General features: G+C 38.1%; 1 protein-coding gene across 1 annotated transcript; it reads left to right on the top strand.

Moving 5' to 3' along the window:
* Positions 1-274: 274 nt before the first annotated feature.
* LOC143635044 (protein FAR1-RELATED SEQUENCE 5-like) lies at positions 275-1,851 on the top strand. Its single transcript, XM_077102953.1, has 3 exons — positions 275-549; positions 658-917; positions 1,349-1,851. The coding sequence occupies exons 1-3, from the start codon at positions 275-277 to the stop codon at positions 1,849-1,851; spliced, it is 1,038 nt and encodes a 345-aa protein (XP_076959068.1).
* The last annotated feature ends 11,883 nt before the right edge of the window (positions 1,852-13,734 follow it).

Raw genomic sequence — 13,734 nt, 5'->3', positions numbered from 1 at the left:
AGTTTGTAGCAAAGCCGGAAGCCCACGTGTAAAAAACGTTGATACCATGGACACGACATCGTCCTCTACTAAGCGGCGCAACACAAATATAAAGGTTACGGGTTGCAACGCGTGTATTAGACTTAAGGTTCCATCAACCTCAGAAGGATTCATGATATATCATTTCGAAGAGGCCCATAATCACGGGCTGGTTAGTGAGCTTAATATGGACCTAACAAGAGGACGAAGACAGTTACAATTCTCAGAAAAGGAATTCATTTAAGGTTTCCAATGTATGGGTTTTGGTCCCACAATTGCTCACCGTGTTCATGCGTCTCTAATGGGTGGTCAACACTTAGTTAGAGGATCAAAGAATGATTGGAAGAACCAAAAGCAGGAAGTTAGGTGTCTTATTGCTTATGCGGATGCTCAAATGGTTGTAGACAAGTTCAATGACAATATGCTTCATTTGGACAATTATTTTTCCCAACACAAAGTTGTCGACGGTGAGTTACAGGGACTCTTTGGGCTGATGATATATCTAGACAAAACTACAATTTGTTTGGCGAGGTGTTAGCTTTCGATGCTACCTACGACACAAACAGGTATATAATGATGTCATTATGTTTTTAAATAGGTTGTTTAATAATTTACTTTTAATTCTTTTTTTTACTATAGGTATTCCATGATATTCGTGCCTTTCACGGGAGTCGTCTGCCACAAGAAATGTGTATGCTTTGGGGCTGGCTTGATCCATAATGAGACAATTGATTCTTACCAGTGGTTATTAAAAGTATTCCTCAAAGCTCACGGAACGCAACCGCGGTTGGTTTTAACTGATCAGGACCCAACTATGAAGAAAGCGGTTGCAACCGTTCTGACCGAATCGAAACATAGACTCTGCATGTGGCATGCCACCAAACAAAATTCCTGTCATGGTATGTATCTGACTTTCATTTAAATACCCACTAAAATATGTATGGGTTGGATATTTTAATTTTGTCATTGTATTGTGTATATTGGTATGAACTATGTTTGTATGTATTGGTTAGATATGTTAATAATCATTGAAACCGTATGCTTCATTGTACCACTATTTGGTACACACTAAAATAAAAAAAAGTAATAGCAACATGTAATATGTATGCTATAAGCCTATAATACATTAACTTGCTCAGTCATAGCATATATAATTATTACATTACATGTAGTCTATTTTTTTTATCACACTTGTTTGTGTTGAAATCCTCTATTTTAAAATAATAAATGTTTTTTACATTTTTTTAGCAAACGTGTTGTTTTTTCTTATATTATTGTGTCTACCAGATGCAACATCAAATTGATTTCTATTTCTATGTCTTTTTTATAGATAAAGGCGATTCGAAGCGTAATGAAAAGATTAAGGCTCGTGTTCATAAACTAGTTTGGAACGTTTTCATCAAACCGGAGACTTTTGAATCAATATGGCATGACTTGATTGAGGAATTCAACTTAGGTGACATCAGTTGGTTAAATGACATGTTTGCTATCAGGCAACACTCTGCTTACTTTAGAGAGTTGCCTATGTGTTGTTTGATGAAAACTACATCCAGATGTGAGAGTTCGAATTCTCAGTTCAAAGTATATTCTAGCGTGGGCAACACTCTGGTTAAATTTATGAATTGCTTTGAAAATGCGTTGAATGCTCAACGTCATGCTCAAAGACAATTGCAACATAAAACTATAACCGAAACACCACCATTGAAGACCCACTTGCCAATTGAACGCCATGCTTCCTATATATATACAATAAAAATTTTTCAAGAGGTTCAGAAAGAGATTTATAAAGGTCTTTATAATTGTGCCCGTGATAGAATCGAGTCAGATAACTGATTAAACATCCACCTTATCAGTCACAAAGATAAAAGGAAGGGTATTGTTGGCGTGTTTAAGGTTAATCTTTTACCACTTAACAACATAAATTCGCAAATTATTATTTTTTTATATGCATCCATGTCATCAAGTAATCACCCTTTTTTAACGTATGTTGCAGGTTACTCACAATCCCACTGATAATACATTTGCATGCTTGTGTAAGGGGTTCACTTGCATTGGCTACCTATGTAGACATATCTTTTGCGTATTCCAAATCAAGCAAATTGATGAAATCTCCGAAAAATACATCCCAACGCGGTGGAGGAGTGACGTCTTACCATAATCACTTTTCAAAATTGAAGCTAGATATGGTTTTCCTCTCGATGTAAGATCTAAACTAACACAACAATTTTTATCTTTAACCGGTCAATGTGCTGACCGTGCATGAGGCAAAACAGATCTACTTCAATCCTTGGTCGACCAAATGCCACGGTTGAGGAATAAATATGGGAGAAAATCCCCAAAGAACCTTCCTATAACAGCAAGTCTGCCATAGTACAAGATTTAATTGGATACAAGATACCAGAAACAATCACAATAACTGCACCCAAAAGCATAAGAAACAAGGGTTCTGGTTCTCGCAAGCGCAAGACAGGTCCTGGGGAGGAAGCGAAGAAGAAAAGTAAGAAACCAAAGAGGTTCCGTAAAAAATGTAATAAACATGTTCGTGGTCATGACTCCCGTAACCATCACAAAGTTCTTCAAGCAAAGGAGCGAAGACGTAAAGAACGGGAGCAACGGCGAAAAGAAAGGGACCAAATGCGTAAAAAAAAGCAAAGTCGATGGGTAAACAATCTGTGGAATACAGTGAAAGTGACGTGACCCAAGATTCATATGAAACTGATGAAACTGAAGACTCTGATGAAAGCCGTGAAACTGATTCGAGTTCCGATGAATGAAACTGTTTTCTTTTTCCTTTTATTTTATGTTAGCAAAAAGTTATAATGTGTTATTCACACTTCTGTTTTGTTTTTCTAAGGTGGTTTTCATTATCTTATCAAACACATCAGGCTTTATTAGTTGCACGTTTCACAAATATACAATTTATGATGATCTATTGCATGTTTACTTCTGTGTAGCAAATTGTGACTGTAAGTTAGAATGTATGAATGTAGATACGTATGTATGTTTGTATGTATGTATGTACGTATCTATGTACGTACTTGCGTATGTATGTACGTATGTACGTACATACTTATGTAGGTGTCTACGTATGTAGGTACGTACGTACGGATGTACGAGTGTATGTATGTATGTATGTATGTATGTCTTTATGTATGTATCTATGTATGTATGCCCGATTATATGCATGTGTGCATGCACTTGCGTAAGTATGTAGGAATGTATGTACATATGTACGCATGCATGTATATATACATTTGTCTATGTATTTATGTACACACCCTACATACGTATGTAGGTCACAATGTATGCCTATGTACGTAATATCGTTTCGTCTGTTGGTAGGTACACATCTAATCCACTATACTAGGACATACATTTGAAATTTGTTTTGGTACCTTCATGCACGTCTAACCGAACGTATCACCATACGTTCATTAGTATACTAGTATGTTTGTATGTACGCATTTCTCTATTGAGGGCCACATTTTACAAATACATATGGGTGGGCAAGATAAAACTCTCACGAGTAACGATCAACAATATCTTTGTGTTTATACTTTGACGTGAAAGCATGTTCATGTTTACATTTACTAAACCATGTTTTTTGTGTTTCACCATTGAGGCCTAAACATACGTCTATTTGTATACAAGCGTAGTTACACAACCATATGTGACCAACTATTACATTACTTCTCCATGACTTGTAGTGTTATTCATACATAGATGCCTTTTTAATACACATTTTTCCAATCAGACATCTTACTAACTTTTTGGTATGCATCCATGTTATTCCAAATTATGAATTGTAGAGCATACACCTAAACCAATTCCATGAACGTTATCATACACTAAACCACCTCTTTTTAATATGATAGGGTACATCAAGTCACATATCCATTAACATTAACATAACCTTATAACCAATTACATACAAAAAGTAACATCTGTCAACAAACAAAACTTTATTCCACTGACTTCACTCCATAACCAAACACAAGACTCTACACATCACATAAATATTGTCTCACATTACCAACTACATCATTAGATCATAAAAAGCCAACAAACATTAGATCACCGTATCACAACGTTTCTACTAGAACAAACTAAAGTTTAGATAATACCAAAACATAAAGACATTCACTTAAAACAGAAGACAAAAAGGCCCAAAGCCATCATCCCTTCACCACTTCGCGTCGGATTTTATTTTTAAGAGTGTTTATGCCCGCAACCAGAATTTGTGTTGTGTACTTGGTCCTTAAGCTGATTAACACCTTCTTCTGCTTTACCGAATCATCACCGAGGCCACATCCACAGTTGATCCCACCCTTGAATGTCTCCATATGCCTCATTGTAAACAAGCCAGACTCTTCATAACCTTTTATGGAACATTTTAGTTTCAGCAGTTTGGTTCTACTGCCTCCATTGCACTCGCGTTTTTATGATCAACCAATGTTAAATAACTAACAAAAAACTCCTTCTGCATCCATCATAAACCACAAATATTAGAATTTCAAATCTTAACATCCTAACTCAATCCAATACACTAGTTCAAAGACGCTAATTTCAAAACTTTAACCTCTTAATTTCAAAAAGTTTACATTAGAATGAACTTACCAGTTTCGCGATTGTACTCTTGCAAATACCAGAATATTCCTCACCCATCTTCTTCTCGGCTCTCGACCCACGCTTCTTTTTTGTTTTATCAACACTATCTATCACACCAATTGACAGATTCCTTACATCAAAGCACACTAAATAGTAGTGATCACCAGAGAGAATCGGCAAGAAAACCATGTCATATGGTGTTAACTTCATGTTAGTCGCGTCCTTATTCACAACCCGATTAATATTATGCTTCAACATGCCCACGCCGGCTGTAAACGTGAAATATTGCAAAGGCATCTGACTTTTATTATGTATTTAGCAAACATAACCACCACCAACTGTCAATAAATGAAAAACACTACGCAAACATATTAAAAAAAAAGCTTCCATCCACACTTCATGAACCTCACAACCACCCCAACATATTCATACACATTGTTTTTCCTACACACGGCTACTAACATAAAAAAAAATCCTAAACGAAAGTACACATCAACAACATTCTGCTTGTACCATGCCTATACAGGTTTTGCATCAATGACCTCGGGACTTAACATATGCAAAACTAACATTTCCTACAGTCACTACAACATTAGTTTAAACATACACCGGTCTATTGACTACTTGTTTCATATTTTAATCCCTACATAACTACTACCACACATGCTTACATACAAACGAACTCATATTCCCAAAATACTTACAAGATTAAGTGACTGACCACTCTTTTTGGACTCCGCATCATTCAACACCACAGAAAAACATGACATTATGTTACTACTAATCGCCATGCAGGTTTGCAGGCTCTACAAATCACCTCGTGTACCAGCCACACCCTCCTTTGACATAAAAATATTTTCCCTACAATCATTTCAAATACACGTTTGTTTAGTTAATACATATTAACACACTAACTCAATACACACTAACAAAAAACCACTTACATTAACGGTCCCCAGTCCTATGAATATACTTCAAAACGTCTTTCTCAACTTAATCTTCTTTCTTTCTAAGGTCCACTGGCCAGTACATATATGGCAATCAAAAATGGTATCCTACACGTCTTTCTCTTTTACCCCTTTGCACAACATAATCCTTTATGTTCATCGTTCGTGCGAACATATTCAACGGTACATCATCTGTATCAGTATCTATCCCTTGGTTCATTGCGTTTAGTGGTGTCTTGAATTCGATACCACCCACTCATTTATCAACATGCCTTGTTGTCGTGATCGGTGTCTTAAAACCATATGCTTCTAGTTCTTGTGTTAGCACCAAACTAAATGAAGGCTCATCGCAAACTTGTCTCCCTTCCCGTCTGATTTCTTCACACCAACTTCCCTCTTTACTTCCTCTTCCAGACAACATGTCCGCACTATCGCACAACTGGTTAACAACCTCTGGATCATTCCAAAACTGTGAGGAATCACCTTCTAGGTCACCTACATAACGTTGTTGTGTGGCTCTAATATTACTAACTTCTTTGACAATAGGTCCTTCAAAACTTAGTTTCTTACATGGAACACCCTCTCCTATACACTTTTCTCCAACTTCACTTCTTGGCCTACACTTAAGCTGTTGCAGTTTTGTAGGATGTACCTCCTTCTCTACACAACCCCTATTTTTTCCATTTTCTTTACCACTTATCACCACCAAATCTCCTCCTCTTGTTAACGTAACTGGTGATTCTACATGCAATTCCACTTCACACTGTTGTTGAATAAGTTTGTCGAACTTGTCAACTATTTATTTTAACCCACCATTATCGGGATAGTAAGCTAAATATTCCATAAGTAACTATTCAAATGCTTCCTTGTACTGGTATATCAACATCAGCATATCCTCCAAACGTTTCAACTTGTCCTACATCAGCAATTAAATGTACAATTCACATTATATACATATACACATACACAAGGGCTAATATAACAAGCTATCCTACAACAACAAATAATTGTATGTGGAACATTATTTTCATATGCATACGCTACCTTCAAATCCGCTGGTTCGCTTAATTGTTTCTTATTCTTGTTAACCATGTTTTCAGCATTCCCTTCGGCTCCTTCCACACCCACATCTATGATTTCAACTTTGCCAAACCCACCACCAACAATTTCAACATGTTTCCTTTCCTTCAACTTCTCATACATCCAGCCCGCAAACCCAATTCTTGATAATGTGCGTGGTATGTTGTCGCTTGTTACCGACTCCACATAGTACAACTGCAAACAGAAAATGATTACTACATTTATCATTCAGCTACTTTATAATCCTCACACCCTATCATTAAATCCCAAAGTGTTGGACAAAACATTTTCATGAAATTCATATACTTTCCCACAGTCAACGGGTTAGGTTGTTCGTTTAACTACTATCAATCAAAAAATTAAAAGAAATACTAAGAGGTCGTGTGCGATTTTGGTTTAACTACATCAGTATTCAATACACACCCTACTACCATCCTAACCTAGTAGTCACTTCTCTAACTTGATTAACAGTTTAGGTACCTACACCAGCTTTATATATACCAAAACTGCTCACATTCAAACAAATACACAAACATCAGACCCTGACCCTATTTCACCACTCATTCTATTATATTTTATATGTAACTTACCATGAGTATTGTTAACGGGCCCAAGAAGTTACTCTTTCGATCGTCACGCTTCCATTTCTCTGTACAATCTCTTAAACTACGGTACACAACCTCACACCAATCTATACAGTTGAAATCTAGATCCTCCTTAAAGAATGGAAGATATGATTTCAGACATCTCCCGTTTCCAGAGCATTCTACCATCGTGGTGAGCAACAACATCACAAAATCCACCTTGAACATCCAATCAGCCTGATCATATGTTTGTAGTCTCCTGTCTATATCCGGGGGGCTCACCTCACCTTTACCATGAACTGCTTTCCATGATTTACTTACGATTAGGTTTGATTTGGCATCCTCACATTTCTCAACGACAATCCCTACGTTTGGCAACCCCGCCAGCCGATGAATTCCTTCCTTCATTACCCTTAATCCACCTTCCTTCAACTCCAGTGTCATCGTCTTCATAACAAGATTATCAACAACAAAATATCCTAAGTGACCAGGGAGTTCATCTATTGCCAACGACAGTAACATACCAAACCCCATCTCCTTTACGCACGCAATCTGCGCACCCGAAAGCTTCTTAATTGCGCTACATAGGGAATGCGGTGATGACCTTGTTCTCACACTTGGGAACTCACACACAACGTACTTTGCCTTTCTCTTGAACTTATATTTATTATGTCTCACTAACATAGCATCACCCACCATTACCTCAGGCTGCTCAGTGACGAAGTCATCATCAATGTCCAACAATTTTGATGATGACCCATCAAGTACATTTGAACCCCTTCACCACGTTGTGAGTCCCCTGCGTTTTGGTTTCAAGATATATCAATAAACATTCACCGGTTTATTACTAATCAAAAACATTTACTAGAATAAACTACTAAGAAACATTATTACCTCTGGGTTTCTTCTTAACCGATGACTTTAGACCTTTGTTCAACGTTTTTTTGACAAACCTACTCTAAAAATCTATTAAATAACCACCATTAGAAAAAAATCACCACATAAACCTTATGAGATAAACGTAATGCGAGAAAACGACTGTCCAATTATCCCCCAACAATATTGTTTACTAAACGTAACGAACAAAAAAATGACTACGTATGCCCGTAAAATCTGTCTTAAAACACACGCACCAATTTTCATATGCGTACTCTCGTCTTCAGCGTCCACATCAACTGGATTAGACATATCATTAACAAACCTAGAAAAAATTGTTTTCTTAGCGATCCTTTCACTTTTTCTCTCTATTCAACATAAGCAACAAACAAATATAAACATGTTACAACACTTCACGTTAACAAGAAAAAAAAAACCAAAAAACAAATAAAATAATTAAAAAAACTTACCCCTGAACATTATGAACGACTGCATTTTGAGATTTTCACCTGCAATTTCATATCAAGTGAACTTTTTAATCCTTTATGTAAAACTCATTTGCTACATAGACTAACGACAACTATATTAACGGCATGTAGCATGTTATCCATAAAACACCAAAGTAATGCCAAATCTTAGGATACTACTAACTATAAAAACTAGTACAACAAATATTCAAAGTAAACTACGCAACTAGAAACTAAACATTACACCACAGTACACGACAACGAGCTATTCATCCAAGACTCATACACATGCCATACATTCATATAAAAGTACATCCACAACCCCTAACGTCAATGACTAACCCCCAATTATTAAGAACTAGACAACCAAAACATGAGTTGTAACCAACATCTAACACCGCCAAACACCACTCTGTACATACATTAACAGGAAAACAAAACTCAACCTCCAAAACCTACTATATTTGAAAAAAATTTAAATTACATATGTATCTTCTTCAATACCATAAACTCCACATATTAATGAAACCTAACTGTTCCCACACAAATTCGACATATACCATTCACAACCTAACAAAATTCGACCTTTTCAGTCTTTTTTTAACAACACAACAAAAATTCATGAGTGTGTTAACCAAATAATAATGAAACCTAACTGTTCCTACAACCTACACAAACTAATCAAACCCCTTCTGCTCTGTATGAAAATTAAATGAAAAAAACATCAATTACTTCAAGTAGCATGCAGATTGTAACTTCTAATACACTATAATACATAAGACACAACTCAAATTAGGCAACATACCTTCAATTTATTGTCCACGATCATAGTTTTCGACGCACCTCGTACAACACCAGTTAAACCGTAAAAACCAAATTTTTACATAACAAGGACTTTTGATTGCCTTTTATAGTTACACAAACAGAATCAATCGTGTCACACCCCCATTCTAGGCCTAGGAGTATGAACCATAGTTGGTATCATGTTTGTGAATAAATCAGAGTTATGGTTATTAGCGGAAGACTTTAAAATATAAGGATCGATATTATAAATATTTACAATACAAAAGACGAGACAAAAGTCTCTGGTTTTACTTGTTTATATGTTTTACAGAACCACCAAGTTTTAATATTTACATAAAACTATCCGAGCCATCAGATACTTGAGCTTCTTCGTTCTCTCAAGCTCTAATCTTGATTACCTGCACAATGTTAAATAGAATACGTCAGCAACGTATGCTGGTGAATATGCTGACGCTAAAATATTTTCTTTACTTAACTACCCCGCGAGACCACGTAAGCCTTGGCCCATCTTGGCTTAGGAATAATCAAGTTAAACAATCATCAAAAATTCGAGTCTCTGCACTAGGTCACCTCAGCGAAACACCGCAGCATTTATGACATAACTTAGGTACTATAAATATAAACATGGCCATTCCCCACTCGGACGTAACTTAGGTCCCACCCATCGTGGCTGGAGGTCGTGACCAGGCGTGGTGCGATGTGCCCACCGCGTTCCACATATGAAAGGATCTAGACAAACGTATACAATAGCCTGAGGGCTGGCTTATACTCTTATTTATAATGTTTTTAGAGACACATAGCCTCATGTAAAGTTTTACACATAACACGTTTGTTTATTTGAAATCAAGTTTGTAAAAGAGGGGCGTATTCACCTTTCAAAATGGGATCGGCTTCCAACACCATCCGTTAGTTCTTCCTTCGCTATCTCGCATCTATAGTACGAGTATAACATTCATTAGTCGGATACACGATCCGGCTTAAGACCTTTAGTCTTATCATCTCGATGAACCTTTAGTTCATTCTTTTATTTACTTTAAAACCTTTAGTTTTAATAGTAATTTATAAACTTTTAGTTTTATATTAAAACCCGACGTTTCTTCTTTTTTAAGAAACGTATTCTTTTCTTTATTATTTAAGCATATTCTTTATACTTAAATATATTCTATAACAAAGAATAATCTTATCTTTATATATATATATTTCATTCTTCTTTTCTTTGTTATATATTTCTTTTGTTTATCGAGAATGATATTGCTTAGGGTATTAAGCCCTTTCAATATTTTATTATTATTTTAGTCGGGCATTATGCCTACCTTGTTTGGATTAGAAATACCCACGACACTTGGGCAGCACTTTAACGCCGCTCAATCAACACTCTTTTCTTTTCAAACTCCTCCTCCTCACTTGGCATGCTTCTCGAGGCACCTTTGGCACGCACTTCGAGGAATTCACCGGGTCGTCGGGCAACACTTCCTTCTTGTTCGGGACGTCGGGGAGTGGCATGTAAATCGAGGTAACGGGCATGGAAAACGAGGTTTCGGGGCACGTTTATCGAGACAGATCAAGGGCATGCTTTACGAGGTAGTGTGAGAGTCTAGAGAGAGAGTATGTGTGTGATTTTTGAGGTGAGAATGACATGAACCCGTAACCCCTATTTATAGGGCTGATCTTGGACCCCATCGCGGTACGCGATGGGTCTCTGGGCTAGCCCGTCGCGTACCGCGACGTAGGCCTGGCGAGTCAGCCACTAGACCTGCCACGTGTCAACACGTGGCAGGCGCCGCTACACGTGTCAACACGTGGTGACACGTGGCAGCAGACGCTGCCACCGTGTGCCACATGGCACACGTGTCAATCCGTGTCAGACACCCCATCGCGGTACGCGATGGGTGTCTTTCTTGACCCTGTCTCGTAGCGCGATGGGTCGATAAAGCAAATTTTACATTTAGCCCCTTGAGTTTGAAAATTGGCAGAATTGGTCCCTTGACTTTGGAGAGTTGACATTTTTTTTGGCCCGAAATTTACGTGATGTTACATCCTCCCCACATTGAAATAAATCTTGTCCTTGAGATTGCTTACGAGAACAAGTGGGGTATTTCTTTCTCATCTCGGACTCCAGTTCCCATGTGTATTCGGGTCCTCGTCGGGAATCCCATTTCACTTTCATGATTTTCAATGTTCGTATTTCAAGTTTCTTGGTTTTCAAATCTTCAATTTGGATGGGACGTTCTATAAATTTTAAATTCTCGTTAATTTCTACGTCTTTTAATGGCATCGAAAGAGATTCGTCGGCTAAACATTTAAGTAGATTTGAAACATGGAATACATCGTGTATCCCTTGCATTTCCTCGGGTAATTGCAAACGGTATGCAACGGTACCAATTCGTTCGAGTACCTTGAAGGGTCCAACAAATCGAGGACTTAGTTTGCCTTTCTTGCCGAATCGAACTACGCCTTTCCACGGCGAAACTTTTAAAAGAACTTTGTCACCGACATTGAACTCTAACGGCTTACGACGGACATCCACGTAACTCTTTTGGCGATCACGTGACGTCTTATGTCGTTCACGAATTTGAATTACTTTGTCGGTGGTTTCTTGGACTATTTCGGGTCCAGATAATTGGTTATTTCCGGTTTCATACCAGCACACGGGCGTCCTACATTTTCGACCATATAACGGCTCGAACGGTGCGGTTTGAATGCTCGTGTGATAACTGTTATTATACGAGAATTCCATTAGGGGTAAGTGGTCGTCCCAACTTCCACCTAAGTCTATCACACATGCGCGGAGCATATCTTCCAACGTTTGAATAGTCCTTTCGCTTTGCCCATCGGTTTGTGGATGATAGGCGGTGCTAAGGTTTAGTTTTGTGCCGAGTGCTTGTTGGAAGCTTTTCCAAAAGTGAGACGTAAAACGACTGTCCCGATCGGAAATTATAGATAGCGGTACTCCTTGTAAAGCAACAATGTTGTTTACTTAAAGACGTGCTAATCTATCCAATGAGTACGACTCGTTAATAGGTATAAAATGTGCGGATTTTGTTAAACGATCCACAATTACCCATATAGCATTGTGTTGTCGAGTCGTTTTTGGGAGTTTGGTTATGAAGTCCATGGTTATCAACTCCCACTTCCATACGGGAAGTTCGGGTTGTTGAAGCAATCCCGAAGGCCTTTGGTGTTCGGCCTTGACTTTTAAACAAGTGAGACATTTCGCCACATGCGAAGCAACATCCTTCTTCATTCCGTTCCACCAATAATTCGCTTTAAGATTTTGGTATATTTTTTCGCTTATGGGATGCATCGTATACTTGGATTTATGGGCTTCGTTTAGAATCTTCTCGCGCAATCCTCTAACGATTGGTACCCAAATTCTATTGCCAAGTCTAAGGATACCATCGTCACCCTTGACTAGCGAGTCAATGGTGCCGTTACGTTTTTCGTCGGAAATTTTGTTCTCGTTGATCGCTTGAGTTTGTGCGGATTTGATTTGGTCAATGAGATCGATTTGAAGTTCTAGTCTTAACGCTCGGACTCTTTTTGGCTTTTCGTGCTCTTTACGACTTAAGGCATCGGCCACGACGTTGGCTTTACCTTCGTGATAGACAATCTCGCAGTCATAGTCGTTAAGAGTTTCCATCCAGCGTCGTTGGCGCATGTTTAGCTCTGTTTGATCGAATATGTGTTTTAAAGTTTTGTGATCAGTGTACACGATAAATCTTACTCCATAGAGATAGTGCCTCCATATCTTAAGTGCAAAGATTACGGCGCCTAACTCTAGATCGTGAGTTATATAGTTCTTTTCGTGCACCTTTAGTTGACGAGAGGCGTAAGCTATAACTTTCTAGCGTTGCATCAACACGCATCCTTAACCAGAATGTGATGCATCGCAAAAGACCACGAAGTTTTCAATACTTTCTGGCAAAGCCAGTATAGGAGCTTGGGTAAGCTTTTGTTTAAGTTTATCAAACGCCTCTTGTTGCTTTGTTCCCCATTCATATTTGATGTTTTTACGAGTTAGAGAGGTTAAGGGAACAGCGATTCGAGAAAAGTTTTCAATGAATCTTCGATAATAACCAGCCAAACCTAAGAAACTTCGAATTTCGGTTGGCGACTTCGGAACCTCCCACTATGAGATGGCTTCAATCTTAGCGGGATCCACTTGAATACCGTTGACATTGTTTATGACATAACTTAGGTACTATAAATATACACATGGCCATTCCCCACTCGGACGTAACTTAGGTCCGGCCCATCGTGGCTGGAGGTCGTGACCAGGCATGGTGCGATGTGCCCACCGCGTTCCACATATGAAAGGATCCAGACAAACGTATACAATAGCCTGAGGGC

This window comes from Bidens hawaiensis, unplaced genomic scaffold (assembly GCF_021521415.1).
Source record: "Bidens hawaiensis isolate Kalapana, Puna unplaced genomic scaffold, B.hawaiensis_p1.1 tig00007389_1, whole genome shotgun sequence".
In the NCBI taxonomy this organism is placed as follows: Eukaryota; Viridiplantae; Streptophyta; class Magnoliopsida; order Asterales; family Asteraceae; genus Bidens; species Bidens hawaiensis.
This window is presented reverse-complemented; position numbering and strand designations above follow the sequence as displayed.